A 22908-nucleotide genomic window follows, 5' to 3' on the forward strand; every position below is an offset into this window, starting at 1 on the left:
CGGTCACACATGTGTGATTGAAGAAATTGTAATTACACATCCAATACATTAGGTGGCGGTAACACTGTCATTGTCAGAGAGTAGGCAAGGCAAAGAATGATGCTATTTAAAGTCATAATAAAGAGGTGGGGTGCAATTGACATTCCTATGTTTATATTTATTGTGAAAAGTGCAGGTAAGGGATGGGTGTGTTCCGAAGTCATGTATTTACAGCAGGTGCATGGGGCTAGTCTTTGTCCTTGGCGAAGTTGGGGGTTGTGCCCAGTTTCACTGTACCCCAGGGGTCCCCATGAAAACAGTGTCGATGGGCGGCAACGAAGAAACCGGGTCCTGCCGCTGCGACAAAGAAGCATCCTGGGATGAGAAGGGCGACGAAGACGCTGCGTACATGCAGGGGGCGGAGCCTAGTGGGCGAAATATGACCTTATTACCGGGGCGGCCATTTTTTACAGTTTGCACGAGGTTGCGTTTCAACATATCTTGCAGACAAAGTCTGTTTGAGCAAAAAGTACATAGCACACAATGTCATGTGTTGATGTCTTCACATTTTAAACCAGGATCATCAACTTTTTTTAAGGTGAGAGCTACTTTTTTTTGTTACTGATAACCCTGAAAGGCTACTAGTTTGATATGTATTTTTAAAATAACATGTTATTACTATGTTGTTTCTATGTTTTTACAATGTTTTATTAATTGAATGTTAAACTCAGTCGATCACTAAGTACCATGCCAGGTAGAAATCAGGGTTAGGGTTAGGGTTAGGGTTACACCAAACAAAAGTGTTGTAGTAGTATGGTATAAGCTCAAGCGAGCAAAAAGCAGATATTTTTGTTCATATGATACTCATGAAGTGTATATCATTTTTTATCATTTGTGTGTTTTTCTGTTTTTTTTAAATTAGATGACAAACTTCACTTTAGTTTCATCCCTTCCATTTTTTAAAATAAAATGTATATTTTTCTTAAAAAACAATTTAAAGGAAATTAACAAATACACTCACTTGTCAACTGTCAAAAGAAGACTAAACAGTAAAAAAACAAAAACATAAAAGTTAATTTTGTGTCAACTACCTTGACCAGCCAACAAAAACAAAGACATTTCTCCAAATTAACTATACTGTAATATAATCAGCTTTTTTGAACCATCTAGACAATAAAAATCACAAAATAAAACGAACTATAAGAACTCAAATCTCTATTATCTGGTATTATATTACAATCATATCATCTTAAAAAAACGAACTCACTAACTAAAAAACAAAGTAACTTTATAAAACTAAGAACTGTATTGAAAAAACAACCTTTACTGCTACAAAAGGGGTGGTTTACTTTCTGAAATAAACCTTTACAGTAAATAAGTTAATAGATAAACAAATAACCAACAACAGTCTAACAGGCTAACTACCTAACTACCTAACCAACTAAAAACTAACTAACTTAGTTGCTATCCAAAGAAAATCGAACAACTGCAAAATACAAAAAAACAAATAACTAATGACTAAACTGTTGAACTAAATGGTAACCTAAATTTGTTGTTGGAAAAAAAACATTCCGTTACCGAAAAAAAATACAGCGAATCAGGAAAACTAACGCTTAAAACCAAGAACTTGAATCGCTGCGAAGAGCTATCATTCACTATGGAAAGACATGCAGAAAAGTTTCTCTGGCCATCAAAAGAGAGCAAGAGATAATAGAAGTGCAAGAGGAGTTCAGAGACGAGGAGGAGGAGGATACTGCCATCATTTCATCAGCCCAGATTAAAGACATTTTGGCAAAATTCCATGACTTCTCAGAACTGGGGGAAAGAAATCACGCAGAAAAAGTGTTGGCAGGCCGGGTTATCGCTAAGGTCTGCCTCGCGCATTTCCGACGGATTGTCAAAGGCAGACGTCGTTGGAACACTTTTTTTGAGAAACGCGAGGTAAATAAAACACTGCTGAGGACCAGGAAAGAAAAAGGCCAGTTTAAGTCAGGTCAAGTCATGTTTGTTTGTTTGCGACGCCCTTAATCACAAGGAGTCTCAAAAGGCTGCACAGACCACAGATTATTGCAAACCACAGACTATTATGACACCTTCCCCTAATCTAAAACCTACATGAGGGCAAGAAAAAACTTCAACATGAGGAAAATGAAGAAATCTTGAGAAGGGACGCACATGAAATAAATACATTTACAATACTATTTATTCTTTGTTTTTTTATATTATGTGCCTTTCGTTTTATGTTCACTGTGCAGAAATCTACTTTTAATATAGAGTTGGTTCATGTTCTGTTGCGCTTTTATGATTTTTTAAAAATATATCATACCTCTTACAGGTCTTTGAATGGATTAGAACATTAACATTTAAAAGGCATCTCTACTTACAAATGTTTCAGGTTACAAAGCTACACCCAGAACAGACTAAATAAGAAAGAAGAGGTACAACTATATATTGTAGTGTTGATTTAATAGCAAAAGCTCGGACAACTTTGAAGCAGGAAAAGCTTTTGACCGCCACTTTAATCCTAGAGGTATGATCTTAAGCCTGAGCTTAAAACTGAATTTGGGACTGGGTTGGTCTTAAAATGTCAATCATTACGTTCAGGTGGGGCCGAACCCTCTCTCTCTGACTTTTTTTTTTCAATCATCCCCCGGTCATTTTTCTTATTCGTCTCTGTTATACAGTTTTGATTAACTACAAAAAATAGGTTTTACATGTCGCACGTCTGCACAGCCCATTCCTCACAACTCAGAGCGAACCCAAAGAACCATACACCCAGCAGGGGCAGGGGTCTGCCGAAATCCCATCTCCTCCACCCGAGTCCTCACAAATAAAATAGGAAATTTCACGAATGACACTTCATGAACTCAGACTTGAGCTGAAGGTATAAAATGCATGCCCCGCCACTGATACAATTACTGAGACTAAAACAATACCAAGTACACTCACCAACTGAATCACTTCAGAATCTCACGCGATTGGCGGAAGTAGGACGTTTAGCTAGCTTACCCGATGTGTTGTGGACGTCGCTGAAGAAGGTTCCGCTTTTCCTGCCGGGTCGGTCCAGGATGTTGAGTGGGTCGTGGACGTCCGAATACGGTGAGCGCAAAAGAAGAAGCGGACTAACGCTGCTTATAACCGATACGTGCTGCTCCACCGCCGGCGCCATCCGCTGGCCATCCAGGTAACTGCCGTTTCCATAATAATCTGAAAAACAGCACCGAGTATGCTACTTTGTGGATTTTCATCGAGCACTGTGTTCTGCATTTTGATTGGCTCAACAGTCGCCTCTCCCCTTTTCTGTTTTCGGAGACTTTTGCGTCGATATCTTTGCGGTTTAAATTGTACACATGCGTAAAAAGGTTGAATAACCTAAATTACGTATTCACAATTTTCAATTTTGAGTTTCTCTAAAACAGTGGACCTGTTCTGAAAATATCTCACCAGTTCTGGGTCGTTATAATTTTTTAGAAATATTATTGGTTGACTGAGTCTATTAAACACATTTTTTTAACAATTAACCCTGGTAATAACATAGTAACAACATAGTAATATCATGATAACTTCATACCTGTCAACCTCCGCGGCTCCATGCCCGTACAAACTGTTGTATTTTCCCTTACAAAATAATCTTACACCATGTTTTTTTTTTTTTTTGGAATGATGCATGATGGGAAATCCCCAGGCGGCAGACGCATGCGCACAGTAGCATCAAACCGCTCGCTTCATTCTCAACGAAAAAAAACATACCAAGATAGAGGCTACCTCGGCGAACTCGTTGGACTTGATTGATTTGCCGTTTCGTGATAGTCGGTGTTTACCAGATGGTACCCATAATTGACAAATTTGCGTTTTTCCGTACAGATTTTCTTGTACGTCATACACGTCTTAAAATGCATAATAAATATAGAAATATAGAAATTCAAATATATAAATTCCAGTTCTTGGGTTTCAAGGACAAAATAAATCTATTCAAGAATTGATAACTAGTTTTAAGCAATTAGTTAAAAAGGGATCTATACGTGAATTAAACAAATGTATTTATTCATGCTTTTATTGATTTATTTTTGTCACAGTTGCCATGGCGCCCAATTTGCCCCGCCCGTGTGGCCCCAGCTGCGGCTCGTTGACGAATTGGCTTCCCTTCTATTTAAGCTCAGTGCTCTCACTCATCTTTTGTCAGTCCGTCAACGAACCTCTGCCCCGCAAGACGTGGGTTTTGACTCTGTCCGCTTCCCTGCCTGTGTTTCCTGTCCGGTATTGTTCCCGTCTATTTTGTCCTGTTTAATATCGATCTGCAGTTTTGTTCCCGTCTAGTTTGTCTTATTTAATTTCGATATCCAGTTTTGATATCAATCCTGTCCGTCCCGTCCTGTCCGGTATCGCTCCATCTGTCCGATATCTGCTCAAGCAATTGGTATCGATCACGTCGGCCTCTGGCTTCCTGTCATTCCACGCCAGACTGCTGCCTTACGTCTTCTGCCCAACGATCGCCGAATCACTAGCATTTGGGTTAACGTGCATGACTGCCCTATTCCCCGTAAAATAAAAGCTTGTGTGAGAAACGTATTTGGGTTCTCCTCCTGTTCATGATAATTTTACAGGAAATACCACAAAATAAATTCATCATGGGTTTTATAAAGCAAATGAACAAAAAAATGTGAGCAGTTTTTTCAACTAGCTCTCTGGCTATATTTTTAGATCTGTAGCTTGCTATCTTCCTACATTTCTAACTATTTAGCAAGCTATCTTGCTAGCTCTTTAGATGTTTTACATGCTATCTAGCTAACATTTTACCTTTTTGTTGTTAAGTTAATTTTTGGCTTTCTTTCTAGCTAGCTAGCTAGCTTTGCTTAGCTATCTATCTGGCTATTGAGGTGGATTTTTACTCTTATAGCTAGATATCGAGCTCCCTTTTAGTTTTTTTCTACCTGTTTACCTTTCCAGCTAACTATCAAGATACATTTTAGCTATTTAGCAAGCCATGCAGCTAAGCTGCTATTTTACAAATGCATAGCAAACTGGTTACCCCTTACGCTAACTAGAAACGAAAAGTAGCTCTTAGCTTGAAAATGGTTGAAGACCCCCTGCTCCAAAACAAAATGCTCTGGACCAACAACAGCACAAAATGCAGAAGAAGATGCTTTCTTCCGCCAACAGAGTTGGACTTCTCAACATGCTAAAGGAAAGTAAAAGCATTATTACGCTACATGTTTGTTTTCGACTAACGTCCAAAGGATGATGGAAAATATAATCTGAAGTAAAACTCTGGCTCGTGTCCTGAATCAATGATAAAATGTTGGAGGAAGATTATGTTACGGTCTGGTACGCCTCCTTCCACGGGAGGGCGCCAACTTAGTTTGAAAAAGATGGTTCCTATCACCACACACCTTTCCCCAATTATCCTGACCCTTTGACATTTTGGAAAGCACACACAGCTATTTATCTAGCACTGCCACTTCAGGTTTGTTTTCTTTCGTTCGTAGTTTTGTGCCCACATGTTGGTTTGTTACTTTGTTCCTTGCATTTACAATTTCTGGTTTCAAACTTTTTTTGCGGTTTGGACTTTGTCAGATTGCTTTGCTTTGTGCCCCTTTGTTCGTTTGTCACTTTGTTTCTGTTTTTTTTTTTTTAATTAAATATCATCCTTATTTTGAGCATCCCTGCCTCAGTTCCTGCTTTTATTCACACTGGTCACCCCTAAAGCATAAAAGATTATTTTTGAAATTATAAATTTACAGTACAGAAATTTACAGTGAGAAAAGCTCAGTACTTTTATTTGTTTTCTGGAATGTTCTTTTGGAAATATTTTACCCGCTAACGCAATCTGGCTAGTGCCATCATTGCAGCCTCTGACAAGCTCCTTATGTCGATGCTCATGGATAAACTCTTCAATTTTCATATTTTTGGGGGTTTTGATTGGCGTTTAGACTGTACTTGAAACTGGCCTTATCTTACTTTCACCATTTTCATGATACACTAACAAAACACTGCAGTTACAAGCATAGAGTAACTCTCCAATTATCCCCACCCCTCCCTCCTACCTAATATGTTCTGCATCCCGAAAAGCTTTGCTAGAAAGTAAGATAAAAGTAGATAGGTGGAGTGGCGAAAAATGATAAAGGCCCTTCGAACTCAGTTGGGCATTGTTAACACATATCTAAATTGAGTAATACAGTATTCAACTTTTTAAGGACACCTCAATTGACGCACCCTACCTCTATCAAATACAGTATGCTACATTTTTGTTTTCCAATATTGTCCATATGATGGCAACAAAATACCATCTGAAGTAAAAAAAATTGTTTCCTTAAATAAATTCCACTTCTTTCTGAATCAATAGTACAATAAAACGGCAAGATTATTTTAAAAATTAGAATTTGACAGTACAAAAGTACATGTAAAGTTAGAAAATGTACTGGTTAAACAAATGTTTGAACCTGTAAATAGAGTTTGTTCTTTGGTTTAAATGTAAAATAGAGTATTTAATAAATAAATAAACGTTTCCACTTTACGGGTTTTGACTATTGCAGGTCCCTTTTTGGAACATATCCCCTGCGAAAAACAAGGGATTACTGTAATTGACTTTCTTTCTTTTTTCCTTTTCAGTAAAAATGACTTACCACTTTGTCCTGCAGTGGAATAGGTTTGTCCTGAACCACCTGCGCCGCAGTGAGTGAGTCCAAAGGCGAAACCCTCTGAGGCGTCCAGGATCTGCGCCTCAAGGTCGGGATTGCTCGGGACAGCGTCTGAATAGCTTGAAGCCGGCCGGTTGGAAGAAGCGAAGGATGTTAGCGAGCAGGCGGGACCAAAATTTTGGCCGTCCCCATAAAAAGTCTCCTTGGGGGGCGACTGCTGGGAGTCGAAGACAGGGTAGCGACAGGAGGATGTCGAGATAGAAGTTGAGTATGTGCCTTCCGCCTCTGGCCTGCACACAAAAGTTGACAACATTGAAATTACGGGGATATAATCAGAATGTTTGAAAAGGGATACAGCATAATAATTGACCACTAGATGTCACAGTCTTGTGTAGTGCAACCGACAAGTGCTTCAAAACACAAGAAAGAATTCAAAATACGGAGACTCAAAGTTAGTAAATGGTCTGTATTTTCATGGCGCTTTTCAAGTCATTGAAGACCTCCAAAAGCGTTTTACGATGTGCTTCACACTTACCTATTCACACACACACTCACACACCGATAGCAGTGTCAGCCATGCAAGGTAACTACTTGCCTATCGGGGGCATTAGGGATTCAGTGTCTTGCCCAAGGACACTTTGACATATAACACGGAGGAGCCAGGAATCAAACCTGCGACCTCTTGATCCAAAGACAAGCGCTTTACCGCCTGTGCTACTGCCGCCCTAAAAATATTAGATTTTACAGAATACAACACAATTTGGCTTTACAATTTAATTGATGTAGAAAAAAGTGGGCATCGATATGAGGAGTTATTTTTAAGTTATTTTTATTTGATTATTCAAGAACAAAAAGGTGATCTTCCAAGAAAAACAAATGGGCTATGCCTGGGATTAAATAACAAAGAAACAGGCAAAATGTGAGAACGTGGACTGTTGGTGGACCCAAACGCGTAACGTTTTCACACCAAGCTTAATTTTACGGAAACAGGGCAGTCATGCGCAGGAACACAAACGCCAGCCATTCGGTGATTGCTGGGCAGAAGTAGGGAGACCGAGAAGTCAGGTGCGGGAAACAGGAAGCCAGGGACAGACGAGATCAAAACCGGACATGGACAGACGAGATCGATACCTGATACAGGATGCACAAGCAAGATACCTGACAGGATCGATACCAGATACTAAAAATACGAGAAGACGTCATCGATACCGGATACAGGATGCATGGGCGAGATACCGGACAAGACGGGACTGAAGGGATCGATACTGGATACAGGATGCACGAGCAAGATACCTGACAGGACGGGACAGGCGGGATCAGTACGCAAGGAGGATACTGGACAGGACAGGCGGGATCGATACCGGATACTGGACACACAAGCAGGATACCGGACAGAGTCAAAAGGCATGCCTTTCAAGAGTTTCGTTGACGGACTGACCAGGAGTGAAGGGAGTACTGAGTTTAAATAGCAGGGGAGCCAATCAGGCAACAAGCAGCAGCTGGCGCCACACGAGCGGGCACAGGTGAGGGCAATGGGCAATCGTGACACAAAAACAAAATAAAAAAAACAATAAACTAAAAAAAAAAAAAAAAACGAAAAAACACATACCAAAAATTAAAGAAATGCTCTGAGAATAAAGTATATGATTATTAAAAGGTAAAAAAGAAAATAAAATACCGGTAATCTTGTTATTCTCTCAATTATGGTTTAATCTGTACAAATGCAAGATTCATAAAATAAAAATACTGTGTGGGGCTTACTGGAGGTGATGTTCCAGTTCCAAAAAGTCTTATAATTTTTTTGTACTACTACTTAACCTTTACAAAAATCCTTAATAATTAGCAATGGAAAAAACAAAAATAGCACTTTAAGCTTGGACAACAATTTAAGAATATTTCTTGGTGATGACTGCTAACTGCTGTGGCAAAAACAATTTCCGTATGTTCTATTTTTCTTATCCTTTCCAGTGTTACCCTAGCTTTTAATCAAGATAACATCAACATATAATTAAGTACTGCAAGTGACAATACGGAAAGCCCACCACGGTGCTCTGAAAACATGATCCCTTTGGGTATGGGCCCACCAGACACTGTCCTCCCAGACGAGACCCCATTGAACACTGACCATCCGGACACTGTCTCCCCTGATACTGACTGTTTAGACTTGACTCTCTCAGACCCTCAAGCTCAGGTATTCTCAATAACTACTGTGAACATTGACAAATGTCACATCACACAGAGTGACTCAGTTAAAAATTTAGGTGTCATATTTGACCCTGATCTATCCTTTGAAACGCATGTAAAGAAAATTACTAGAACCGCTTTCTTCCATCTTCGTAACATTGCTAAAATTCGTTCTATACTGTCTCAGTCGGATGCGGAAATTATAATTCATGCGTTTGTTACCTCCCGTCTCGATAATAAGTGGCAAGCGGAAGCGCTGTGACCGGGGAAGGAAACGAGGTTGTCGGGCCGGGCTAACGGCTCGGATGAAGGCTAAACCCTTCAAAACGCCTCTACCATCCATTTTCCTATCCAACGTCCGCTCCCTGGACAACAAACTGGACCATTTACAATTGGAATTCTCAACGAACCGCGAGTTGACGAACTGTTGTGCTTTAATTCTGACGGAGACATGGCTAAACTCATCTATCCCGAATGACGCTGTTAGCATTGTGGGGCTAACTGCTTTCCGCGCCGATAGAAGCGGCAAGCTCACCGGCAAAAGCAAGGGTGGCGGTCTATGCATTTATACAAACAACAACTGGTGTAGAAATGCGAAGATAATCTCGAATCACTGCTCACGAGACATTGAACTTTTGACGGTGATCTGCAGACCGTTCTACCTACCGAGGGAGTTTAGCGCGACCATCATTACTGCCGTGTACGTGCCCCCCAGCGCTAATACGAAGGAGGCAATGGACGTTCTCTACCGAACTGTGAGTGAACTGCAGCATGCTTACACCGAGTGCATTTTTATTGCGGCGGGGGACTTTAACCAGGCCAATATGAAAACAGTTCTCCCGCATTTCCATCAGCATGTAAATTTTGCTACAAGAGGTAGGAACACATTAGACCTGGCCTACACAAACATCAAAGGTGCATATAAAGCAGCCCCCCGCCCCCACCTTGGCTCATCAGATCACCTTTCTGTTATGCTAATTCCAGCATACAAGCCCCTGCTGACCAGTGAAAAACCTACAGTGAAGCAGGTGAGGGTGTGGTCTGAGGGGGCAATGGAGGCACTACAGGACTGCTTTGATTGCACTGATTGGGACATGTTTAAATCGGCTGCCACTTACAACAACAAAATAAATATAGATGAGTACGCCATTTCTGTGTCAGCCTATATCAGTAAATGCGCAGAAGACGTCAGCAATACCAAAACTATATGCACCCGTGCCAATCAGAAGCCCTGGATGACTGCTGAGATACGCAAACAACTAAAAGTACGGAACCTTGTCTTTAAATCTGGTGACATGGAGGCGCTGAGATCAGCGAGGGCTAACCTGAACCGTGCTATCAGACTAGCAAAGCGAACGTACAGTCAAAAAATCCAGGAACGTTTCCTCAACAAAACCAACACCAGGGATATGTGGAAAGGCATTCAGGCCATTACCAAATACAAGCCAACCACCGCCCCAGTGCAGGACACTAGCATGGACTTTCTGAATGACCTCAACAAATTCTTTGGAAGGTTCGAGGCACAAAACGGCACCACTGCAGCGAAAGCGGTTCCAAATCAGGACGAAAGAGCACTCCACCTGGACTCATCTGACGTGAGGAAGACCCTGAGAAGGGTCAACACAAGGAAGGCTCCAGGCCCGGACAACATTCCGGGGCGGGTACTTAGGGAGTGCGCCGATCAGCTGGCTTGTGTACTAACAGACATTTTCAACACCTCGCTAGACCAAGCCAAAGTACCATCATGCTTTAAATTTGCCAACATCATCCCAGTGCCAAAGAAACCCCAGATCTTATCATTCAACGATTACCGGCCCGTTGCACTGACTCCTATCATAATGAAGTGCTTTGAGAGACTGGTTAAAGAGCACATCACCTCCAGTCTCCCCTCCTCATTCGACCCCTTTCAGTTTGCCTACAGGACAAACCGCTCCACCAGGGATGCCATCTCCTCTGCGCTTCACCTGAGCCTGACACATCTAGAGGAGAAGAACACCCATGTGCGGATGCTGTTCCTGGACTTCAGTTCAGCATTCAACACCATCATCCCACAACATCTGGTAGACAAAATGAGATTCCTGGGTTTCAACACCCCCCTGCGGAACTGGCTGCTGGACTTCCTCTGTGACAGACCCCAATCAGTGCGGATAGGTCAGAACAGTTCAGATGTCATCTGCCTCAGCACGGGCTCCCCCCAAGGCTGCGTCCTAAGCCCCTTGCTGTTCACCTTGATGACACACGACTGCGTCCCTAGGTCCGCCACAAACCACATCGTGAAGTATGCTGACGACACAACAGTGGTGGGCCTCATCAGGGATGACAACGACCTAGCCTACAGAGAGGAGGTGGAGCAGTTGGTGGGCTGGTGCAGGGACAACAGCCTGGTCCTGAATGTTGACAAAACTAAAGAGATCATTGTCGACTTTAGGAAAAACCAGCCCAACCATGCCCCACTTTGCATCAACAACAAGGCTGTGGAGGTTGTCAGCAGTATCAAGTTCCTAGGGGTGCACATTACAAACAAACTCACCTGGTCCGTGAACACTGCATCACTGGTTAAGAGGGCACAGCAGCGCCTGTACTTCCTGCGGAGGATGAGGAGAGCCCACCTGCCCCCACCCTCCCTCATCACATTCTACAGGGGCACCATAGAGAGTATCCTGACCAGCTGTATCTCTGTGTGGTGTGGAGGCTGCAGCGCTACCGACTGGGGTAGTGTGAGGAGGGTAACGAGGACAGCAGAGAAAATAATTGGGACTACACTTCCCTCCATTCAGGACATTGGCCAGAAGCGCTGCCTATCCCATGCTAAGAACATTACCGGGGACCCCTCTCACCCCCACCATGGACTGTTCACACTGCTAGCCTCTGGGAAGAGGTTCTGCAGTGTGCGGTGCAGGACCACCAGGCTCCGCAATAGTCTAGTCCCACTGGCCATTAGACTGTTAAATGGTCAATCTAACATATAGTTAACTTAAATCTAAGCGGCTGCTAATCTGACTTTTTGCACTACTGGCAGTTTTTTATAGCTTGCCACTCATTGCACATTGCTCTCTGCACTATGGTAATTACAGCGTTATTGTTACAGTGTTAATGTTACTGTGTACCTGACTTGTTAACCTGACTGCCCATTTTGCACATCTGGTTAGCTACTCTTCTTGCACTATCGGCACTATGGTAAAATACTATACGTAGCCAATTACAATACGACTTTATTTATATCTGTACATTCAAGGAAACTGTGGGGGTCAGATGCATCGACATTTCGTTCTGTATACACGTGTACTAGAATGACAATAAAGTAGATCTGAATCTGAATCTGAATCTGATTACTGTAATGCACTACTCTCTGGTCTCCCGAAGTCTAGAATCAAGTCTCTTTAGCTGGTCCAAAATGCCGCAGCGAGGCTTTTAACTAGGACAAAAAAGTCCGATCACATCACACCGATTTTGGCTAACCTGCATTGGCTCCCAAATGTGATTTCAAGGTTCTTTTAGTATTATACAAAATCATACATGGACTTGCTCCCTCTTATCTTTCAGATCTGATTTCCCCCTATGTCTCGGTCCGAAGCCTACGTTCTGAAAGTGCCGGTCTCCTGGTGATCCCAAGAGCAAAGAAGTGTTCTGCTGGTTCGAGAGCGTTCTCCATCCGGGCACCGGTGCTGTGGAATGCTCTTCCCCCTGAGATCCGATCTGCAACCTCAGTGGAAATGTTTAAATCTAAGCTTAAAACTCACTTCTTCTCTATAGCATATGAATAACTTACTCTTTTCGTCGGCTCCAAAGCAGGGGAATGTATGATAATATTCTGAAAAATAGTCTGTGTAATATAGTGTAATGATCTGTGAAGTCTTTTGAGACTCTTCATGATTTAGGGCTGTACAAATAAAAATGACTTGACTTGACTTAAGTTTACGGTTCACGTTCACAGATCCCTTGAACCCTTGGGTTGCGGGGAACCACATCCTGTGGTGTGTCTTGGGCAAAACCAGCCTGGCGGCACCCATCCCTCCCTAGGCTGGTTTTTGGGTAGGGGTCTGCTCCCTCAAGTGAAACAGACATGCTGGTTTTATGGTTACCGCTAAAAGCTACTTTGAACTGACACAGATACAGCATCTTCATCATCTAGTCACCGTTGTTTTTCGGTGTAAAACGTCACCCACTCTTCAGAGATAAGCATTGACAGGGTGTGTTGATACTGGTACTAGATACTAAATCACCAGGGAAAAACGATTTTGAGTATCACATCATGCAATACACTGCATCATTTGTGGCTTTTATGTTTTTGTTAGAAAACAAACTTTGTGGCTATGACATTACGTTCTTTGCTTTTGTGACATATTAAAGTATGGGTGACAAGCTTATTTTAGTTTGGGGGCCACATGGTAGAAAAAACATTCTCAAGGGGGCAGGACAGGTACATAAGAGAGAAATAGAGAGAGGGAAAAGGATAGAAAGGCAGAGAGAGAGAGAGAGAGAGAGAGAGAGAAAGAAAAAAAGAAAAAGAGAAATAAATAAAAAGTGATAAAAAAGAGAGAAATAAAAGGAGAGGTAAAAAAAGAGATAAACACATAGATAAATGAAAAGAGAGAAGAGAGTAAGACACAGAGAGAAAATCAAAGAAAGTTAAAAAGAGAAGATAGAAGGAAAGAGAGAGAAAGACGGAAAATGGGAAAGAAAGAAACAGAGAAAGAAAAGAGACAAGAAAGATTGATAGAGAAAAAGAGAAGAAGTGAGAAATAGAGAGAGAAAGAAAGAGAACGAAAAAGAAGGAGAGGGAGAAAAGGAGACAGGGAAAGAAGATGAGAAAGACATTTGCAGAAAGAAAAACACACAAAGAGAGAGAAAGAAAGTTAGACGGAGGAAAAATAAAGAAAGAGAGCGAGAGAGAGATATACTCAGAGAGAGAGAAAGAGAGAGAGAAATAAAGACAAAAAGAAAGAAAAAAAGAGAGAAAATAGTAGCAAGACAGAAAAAGAGAAAAGAAAATAGAAAAAGAGAGGGGAAGAGGGACAGAAAGACACACACATACAAAAAATGTATAAAGAAAGAAAGGCAGAGGGAAGAGACAGAGAGAAAGAAAGAGAGAGTGCAAGAGACAAAGAAGAAAATAAATGGAGGGAAAGAAAATAAAAGCTAAAGGAAAAAACAAAGAAAGAAAGAAAGAAAGAAATACAGCTAAGGTTGCTTTGGGAGTGGCACCTGACTTTGGCAACATCCAGTGGACATATTTGAAACAGCAGCGCATTTTTCTCTTATGCTTCTCCTCGCATTGTCTTGGGGGCCACAGAAAATGATGTGGCGGGCCACATTGCCGGCGGGCCATGAGTTTGACACTTACACATGTGTATTATAAGCTCTTTGTATTAAAATCAATGTGGCAATCTAAAGAGGTTAACTGAGCTTAGACTGACCTGATCCCAGGCTGGTAGGCAGAGACAGGCGGAGGGAAGTACGTCGAGCAGGAGTACAAACTCTCCGGGAAGGCCGAGCTTAGCGTAGAAAGGTAAGCCGAGGATGAGGTGGAGCACACGGAGGTCGGGGCTCGAGGCCCCTGGTTGATGACCGAGTTTCGGTGCACTGGCATCGCCGGAGAGGTAGGGGGCGTCATGACGGAAGCGCACAAGTCTGTGGGCAAAATAATATTAAATCAGATTCAATGTAATGAATCATTTTGCTTTGGCACCTCTACACGCAACAATTTTGATGCATGAGTTTTTTTTTTTAACAAAAACCTGTTAAACATGAGCACGGTGTTCATGTGAGTGACCAAGCCAGGAGTACAATCAGGAAGCAGCGAGTGCCGATCACAAAGCCGCAGAAGAATTGTTTTGCTGCAATAATTTCTGAGGGAGGAGGAACCAGAGAAGCTGGTGTTTACAAAGGAGATTAAATAGGTGTTGGCTAAGGGGAAGGAAGTTCCTGCTTTCGTTGAAAAAAAGCATCCAGAAAAAGTAGCAACTGGTCCCCTCAATGAAACTTGCCTTACGCATTTCACGTAACATTTTGAAGGGGAAGCAAAGACAAATGTGATAGCGTTGCAAGTCCGGCTAAACGGGCTAAAGAAAGTAATGAATGAAAATGAATATGGTGTGTTTACATTCACTTGAAGTCACTTTAATTTGTACAACAGTGTACAATAAGTGCTTACCTATCATCAAAAGTCATGCGCCGTCACTCCCCCCGTCCCTATTCTTTCGCACACCTTCTTTACGGGGACTCGAAGCCCTCCTTTTCAAGTGCTCATAATAAAGTCACATTTTATTTTGTCAGTGGCGGCAGTGGCTCAGGAGGTAAAGAGTTCGTCTTGGGATCAAGAGATCGCAGTTTCGATTCCCGGCTCCTCTGTGTTACATGTTGAAGTGTCCTTGGGTAAGACACTGAACCCCTAATGCCCCCAATAAGCAGGTTAGCGCCTTACATGGCTGCACGGCCGCTATTGGGAAATGTGAAGCACAATGTAAAGCGCTTTGGGAAGTCTTGACTTGAAAAGCGCTGTATAAATGCGGATCATTTCATTTCATTTCAAAATCATCTTATTTATCCTATTACTTATTTGAATATGTTTTAGTGATAAGAAAGATGTGTTTGACAGCTATCTAGGGTTTACTTTGATCATTTTGAAAGGTCGGAAACAGGCCAATTCGTTTTTAATTATTTAATATTTAGAAAATTGGCCCGTTAAATGAGCAATATGAGCTACGAGCACTATCCCGGAATGAATTAAGCGCGTATGTAAAAGTACCACTCTAGATTTTTTCCATACCTCCGCCAGGGAAGCAGGCGGAATCCGTCATAGGTAAAGTGTCAGTAACGGCAGCTGTGCCCGCCCCTCCCTGTCCATTGGCTGCTAGAGAAGCAGAGGCGTCCTGTCCCGAAGACTCGCTTTTCACTGATTGGTCGACAGCGACGGTCTTGGTGCGATTGGCTAGGAAGCAGGAACTAGGAGATGCTGTAAAGGCCGCTTTACTGGCCCCTAGGAGAAACAACAAGACATCAACTGATCTTATACTTACCCCATTGGCAGAAAATTATACTTATTTGAAGCCGACTGGAATTGTATGCTTGTGTTTTACACTATAAGCTTGTGTAACATGCTTTATTTTAGTGAGAATACAAAACTGTACTTTCTCCTTTTTAAAGAAGGATATTCTGTTATAGCAAGAGAGAAACTGCACTGTAAAAATAATTTCTTACCCTATTGGCGTTGGTATAATTTTTCTCATTTTAAGATATTCTATCCGATTGGTCGAATAAATAACAAAAAATAATCCTTCAAAATAAGCAACATTATTGAATCTAGCGCATTGTAGATTAATTAGCTGGAAAAGGACACCTTGTAATAATTGTCCGATAGTGTCACGGTTGCCATGGCGCCCAATTGGCCCCGCCCGTGTAGCGCCAGCTGCGGCTCGTTGACAGGTCTGGCTTCCTATTATTCCACGCCAGACTGCTGCCTAACATGCATGACTCCCCATTTCCCGTAAAATAAAAGGCTTGTGTGAGAAACATCACGCGTTTGGGTCCTGATCCTGTTCCGGTTCTTGACAGATAGATGTAGCTGTACCTTGTCGTGCAGACGAAAACAAGTGCTAAGAAGCACAAGAGAGATGAAAAACTAAGGAGACTCAAAGTGACCAAAACGCATTATTTTTTTTCTTGTTTTTTTGCCCAGCATTTGACAAGCTTTATGGTGGTACCCGTAGCAGCAAGATGGCGGACAATCATATCAGCTCCCTCTAAGTGAGCCTCATGTTTTGTAAAATAACAACACTTTTTCTCATTATTTTCTTTACCTTTAGGTGGCGCTAAATGATACCCAATGTCCAGTCGAGTTAATTCACATTTCAAGTTTTTTTAGTCAAATAAGAAAATGGAATTTAACACCATTTTTACAATTTATTTAATCTAGTGACAGATTAAAGCGACGAACTACGCTGCGAAAATAAATAAATTCTGATCGAATTGGCAAAGAAATTGGTCATTGCGAGTGTTATTTTTCTTATTTCAAGACATTTGATCTTGTTCATCAAATAAAATAAAATAAAAATAATCCTTTAAATGAGCAAAATCGTCCTATCAAGGACATTGTTATTTATTATTCTCATTAAAAAATAGAAATTCTACTTAAATTGGATAAATATACTTAAAACCAGCAAACCCATCAGCCAGCTGCTAGACAAAATTAGTCTGCTTATCTAAAGTAGATTTGTCAGAGCCAGAACAGAGGGTAGACCCAAACGCGTAACGTTTCACAACAAGCTTTATTGCGGAAGTGGATAAGTCCGGCGCAGGAAAACAAACGCCAGCGATTCGGCGATCGCCGGGCAGGAGAAACAGGAACCCCACGAGATCGGAGGGTGGTCGGAATGCAGAAACGAGTGGAGCAGCCGGGACGGGCGATCGGAGCGTGGTCGATGTGCAAAAACGGGTCAAGTAGCCGAAGCGGGATATCGGAGTGTAGTCGATAGACAGGACGGGTCAGGTAGCCGGAGACGATCGGGAAGTCAGGGACAGAGGAGCAGGATACAGGTGGGGACGGGACAGAAGGGCTACAGGACACAGGATACGGGATAACGGGGCTTGGATCAGGGATTGATACATGATAAAGGATACCGGACAGATGGGATCGATAACTAGCAGGACACCAGACAGGATACAGGATCCGGATCTTAGATCAGGGATTGATACAGGATACAGGATACAGGATACGGAACAAACTGGAGCCAGAGTCAAAAAGCCTGCCTTGCAAGTGCGGAGGTTCGTTGACGGACCGACCAGGAGTGAATAAGAGTACTGAGCTTGAATATCAGGGGAACCAATCAGGAAACGAGCAGCAGCTGGAGCCAAACGAGCGAGCACAGGTGAGGGCAATGGGGAAATGATGACAAGATTTCTTTTTCAATCAGTTAGAACGTCTGAAAACTAGAAAAGTTGCACTTAATAATTTAAGTCAAATTTTCTGCTATGGGGATATAAATTCATTTTTTGCTGTTTAATGCTTTTCTGTATACTAAATATATTCCTGTATATATATTTGCTGTATCTTTGATTGTCCATCAAATCCATATGCTTCAAAACATACATTTGTACAATTGGCAGAATTTTTTTTAAACTTTAAGATATCTTAACATGATGCCTGTTAAATTTACTTAAAATAGGCGATATTGTCTCTTATTAAGCAGATGGTACATTGTTCTGCTCATTTTGAGTAGGTAAAATAATGTTTTTTTATAGAAGAAAAAAATTTTTTATATGCTGCATAAGCCTTTTTTGCCTGGTTAAAGGAATCGTTTTTTAATATTACTAACAAGATAAAACATCTTAAAAATAATAAAAATTACACTCGAAAAGAGCAATATCTTCTGCTAATGGGAAAGGATGTATTTTTTGCAGTGAACATGCTAACCAATGCTAGCAAATGCTAACCATACCTGCTTTTTTCATATGCGTGTCCAAAAGGTTTTGCAGGTCTCGCTCCTTGTCGTTGTTGAATTGGGTTTCCAGTGCGAGCAGGATGTACTCGTCCAATAGCATTCGGATAAGGTGGAAGGACCCTGAACACCATGAAAAAACAAAAGTATAAAAGGTATTTTTAATTTTATTTATTTTAATATTGCTATTTATGCAATTATCTTGCCTCGTAGCAGAGGGCAACAGTGAGATCAAGGATTCTGATTTGGCGCACACCTTAGCCTCAAACAATAGAATTAGTGATAGTATTAGCAATCTCACAGCAGGCCAAACCATCAAGTAACTTTTTTCCCGCTGCATGAACTCTTTTTCAAAATGGACAATTTCCTATCAACCTAGAGCAGGGCTCTCCAACGTGGTACACCTGGAAGACCACTTGAGTAGCCTGCGAATGGATTCTGAAAATATCTCAAGGGTCACTGTGATTTTTTTTTATTAAATTTGATTTCTAATTTGCATTATGTTCAGCTGAGACTAATTTGACTTCCAATAATTACAACCTGGCAATAACATAGTTATAACATATTAACAACATAGTAATAACATGTTCTACAAAATTCCTATTAGACTGGTGGCCTTTTGCGCTGAAATAGTAACAGATAGTAAATCTCAGATTCAAAAAGGTAGGCAACCCCTGACTAAGAGTGTTTCTTTTCCTTCTATATGTTATTGGGGGCGGCAGTAGCTCAGGAGGTAGAGCGCTCGTCTTGGGATCAAGAGATCGCAGTTCGAATCCCGAATCCGTGTTACAAGTCGAAGTGTCCTTGGCAGGACACTAGACCCCTAATGCCCCCAAAAAGCAGGTTGGCGCCTTGCATGGCTGCTCGGCCGCTATTGGTGTGTGAGTGTGTGTGTGAATGGGTAAATGTGAAGCACATTGTAAAGCGCTTTGGGAAGTCTTGAAAAGCGCTATATAAATGCAGATCATTTAATTTCATTTCACTACAATAGGAGTAGCATTCTCATTTGCCGAGCGTTTTGTTTACATTTCGCTGCCATGCACTGAATTAAGCAGAGAGTATAAGCATTCAGTATAAAGTGTAGACACAAAATATAGCAGACCTTCAAGTGACTGCATGAACAAAATTATTTAACATGAATGCAGGGTCAGAACAAGAGAGACGAGGTAAAGAGACAAACACAAGTCTCCTACTGAAAGCTAAGATGAGGAAATTCGACAAAGCATTTGTAGCACTTCACTGCAACCAGGGAGGGAGACGTCCAAAGACCAGTGTTCTTTCAATGTTGAAAATGTTGGCAGCGGAAAGCACAAAGTTTTCACATAAAGACATGACAACCCGATCACGCTGATAAGACGGGTGAGTGTTGCTTCAGCAAAGATGTGCCGAAAGGCATAGATTTAGCATGTGTTGGAAATAATGCGTTACGTAACGGTGTTTTGTTTTCTGTTTATCTCAGTAACGGGGTAATCTAGCTATTTACTTTTTCCGGCGTTACAATGCCGTTACAGTCAAAAGAGTTGCATTACTTTGTCTAGTACCAATCAGCATGTTATCTCATGTTAAGGCTATGTCAGAGTGTGCAGTCTTCTTGTGCATAAGGAAGATAAGCAGGACATCCTGGGTCAGCCTTTTGGCATATTTTTTCACCAACAACAAGCCAATGTGAACACGGCTCTCATTCAACTAACACGGCAGCCATCTACAATAAAACAAAACAATGCGTGCGGGATGACGTCACACAGTGGAGAACGTCCTACCTTAATATCACGAGTTAGAGTACTATTAAATTCACAATACTTAAGATCTCATTTGGGTAAACTAGAGTGGGTGTCTTTCTCTGTGGTTCTTCCATCTTTAAACACTAACTGTTCTAAAACTGCTGCTCTCTCCTCACTGAGAGAAGTCTTGTCAATGATCATAGACAAAAGAGAGAGAGAGATGGATAGAACAAGGGGGAGGATAGAAACAGAGATAAGAAAGTGAGTAAGAGAGGTAGAGAAAGGGATTAGATAGTCACTTTATATTGTTTTACAGTTGACTTTTGTTGTAAACAAACTATTTGAAGTGCAGTTGGAGATTTCTACTTGACCAATTGTCTCAGTCGTCTTTCTTGATTCATTCATTTTACATTGCAGTGATAAACGCACTTTATACTGTGGAAATGTTGATGTGTTGTTGTGTTAAAAAACAGTACAGTAGCATATGTCTACTTGAGCAGTTGTCTGACTAGAGATTGTGATATATTCTATGGAGTGAAACTATTTGTATTAGAATAGAATAGAATAGAATAGAATATGCCTTTATTGTCATTGTTACAACATGGGATATGCTGTGACAACGAAATTGGACGACTCCAATTATTTTACAAATTACTTGTGTTGTGTACATGAAATACAATAGGCTATGTCTACTTGGCCAATTGTATCAGGTTGTAAGAGTTAGATTGCATTTATTAGTGTCACTTTATATGGTTTACTGCTGATTGTTATATTATGATATTGATAATATTTATTTTTGTTGCACTTCAAGGGTAAGATAAATCTGCTGCTGACGAGGTGCAACAAATATTACAAGGTTCTACAGCACAATTACCTGTCTATTCAACTGACTCAAATACTGCCCAGAAAATTTCAATTTTTTTGTCATACAACAACTTATTTTTAAAGTAACAGAAAAGGTTACTTTCCCTGGTTACTAGTTAATTTTGCTATAGAGTAATTCAGCTTCTAACTCAGTTACATTTTGGAAGAAGTAGTGAGTAAATATGACTAATTACTTTTTAAATTAACGTGCCCAACACTGGTTACTACGAATATTGAGCAATTGTTGTCTTGGGAGTGGGCGAGAGGATTTCTTCTTCCGAGGGTGGTCCTGACATAATCTAATTGAGAAGCGCCCAGCTACTTCAAGGTAAGACAATGAAATGTTATTTTCTATTCTAGTTTATATATTGTTTTCTTTCTTTTTCAATCAAATTACGAATAAGATTTCGGATCATTTGTTTCTTAAATTTGAGAGCGCCTCACCAGACCGAACCTCACCGCACGTCACTGTTTGAACAGCAAGCACGCGACCTCGAGATAAGACTGTTTAATGATTACAATTTATGGCCGCATTGTGTAAAGAAAAGCGGTGGCGGAAAATGGAGCGTCTCATTGATTAATGGGGATTTTAAAAGTGCGGGGATAGCGAAACTGACCGAAACTGGCGGCGTTGTTGAGCGTCAGGTTGTGCATCACCCGGGCACCAAAGAAGCTCCAGCGAAGAAGAAAATCCTGAGCTCGCTTTTTCATCGAGCGGCCGCTCTGCTGGCCCGGCTGGAAATACACAAAAATAAAAGTGGATTACGTTAGCACCGAGTTGCCCTTAAAGAACACCCAGTTTGCCCCTGAGCAGGTTTTGAGAATGGATCACCTTTGATGACTTGTTGTGATTTTCTATATTAGATTCCTAACTGGGATAAGAAATAAATTCCATGATCCGTGTCTTTAAAGGGACAGTGTATGATTTGACCACTAGATGTCACTGTATTTTTTCATGCTTGTCAGAACCCGAACAGACGGAGGACCCAGACGCGTAACGTTTTTACACAAGCTTTATTTTACGGGAATAGGGCGGTCATGCGCGTGAACATGAACGCCAGTGATTTGGCGATCGCTGGGCAGAAGAAGTGAGACAGAGGAGTCAGGCGCGGGAAAACAGGAAGCCAGAAGCAGACGAAACCGAAAAGGACAGACGGGATTGATACCAGATACAGGATACACGAGCAGATACCAGACAGGACGGAACAGACGAGATCGATACCTGATACTGGATACACGAGCAAGATACCGGACAGGACGGGACAGACGGGATCGATACTGGATACTGGAGCAAGATACCGGACAGGACGGGACAGACGGGATCGATACCGCATAATGGATAAAACAGCAAGATACTGGACAGGATGGGACAGACGGGATCGATACCGGATACTGGAGACTGGAGCAAGATACCGGACAAGGCAAGACAGACGGAGTCGATACCGGATACTATAGACTGGAGCAAGATACCGGACTGGACGAGACAGGCAGGATCGATACCAGATACTGGATACACGAGCAGGATACCGGACAGAGTCAAAATACAAGTCTTGCAAGTGCAGAGGTTTGTTGACGGACTGACAAGGAGTGAATGAGAGCACTGAGTTTAAATAGGAGGGAAGCCAATCAGGCCACGAGCAGCAGCTGGCGCCAAACGAGCTGGCCCAAGTGAGGGCAATGGGCAACTGTGACAGCGCAAGGAAGCATAATAGCTACAGAGACTCATAGTGAAAAGAAAACGGGAGAAAGAAAGTAAGAAATAAGAAAAAACAAAGAGAAGAATAAGAAAAAAGGGAAAAAAGAAAGAAGGGCAGTACCCAGAAGGAGATCTTCAAGTGTTTTTAAGCCCAAAGACAAAATTGATATGGAATGTCTCGGTGAGTGAACGTTTGGAAGCTCTCAGGATCAAATCAAATCAAAATCCAATTGTATTGCAATATTCAGACAACAAATTGGAACTCAAAGTGCTGTATAAAACATTCAATGTACAGTACATTAATGAATTGCCATAATCACATTTCATATATATTATTCATTCATATTTTTAATTGTAGTTTAACCATTGTGTGTGTATCTGTGTATTAA

The 22908-nt window shown here is 41.5% G+C and overlaps 1 protein-coding gene across 1 annotated transcript in view; it reads right to left on the reverse strand.

The window, feature by feature from the left end:
• Positions 1-219: 219 nt before the first annotated feature.
• rfx6 (regulatory factor X, 6) overlaps positions 220-22908 on the reverse strand; it is a 37785-nt gene continuing 15096 nt past the window's right edge. Inside the window, exons 14-20 of the mRNA XM_088325656.1 lie at positions 21441-21558; positions 18239-18361; positions 15571-15780; positions 14219-14432; positions 6603-6907; positions 2989-3186; positions 220-404 (exon numbers count right to left, since the gene is read on the reverse strand). Coding sequence (XP_088181782.1) covers positions 268-404; positions 2989-3186; positions 6603-6907; positions 14219-14432; positions 15571-15780; positions 18239-18361; positions 21441-21558 — 1305 coding nt within the window. The 3' untranslated portion in view covers positions 220-267. The remainder of the gene's footprint in view (positions 405-2988; positions 3187-6602; positions 6908-14218; positions 14433-15570; positions 15781-18238; positions 18362-21440; positions 21559-22908) is intronic.

Source organism: Urocampus carinirostris, chromosome 20, assembly GCF_059441175.1.
Source record: "Urocampus carinirostris isolate Australia breed hairy pipefish chromosome 20, RoL_Ucar_1.0, whole genome shotgun sequence".
Classification (NCBI taxonomy): Eukaryota; Metazoa; Chordata; class Actinopteri; order Syngnathiformes; family Syngnathidae; genus Urocampus; species Urocampus carinirostris.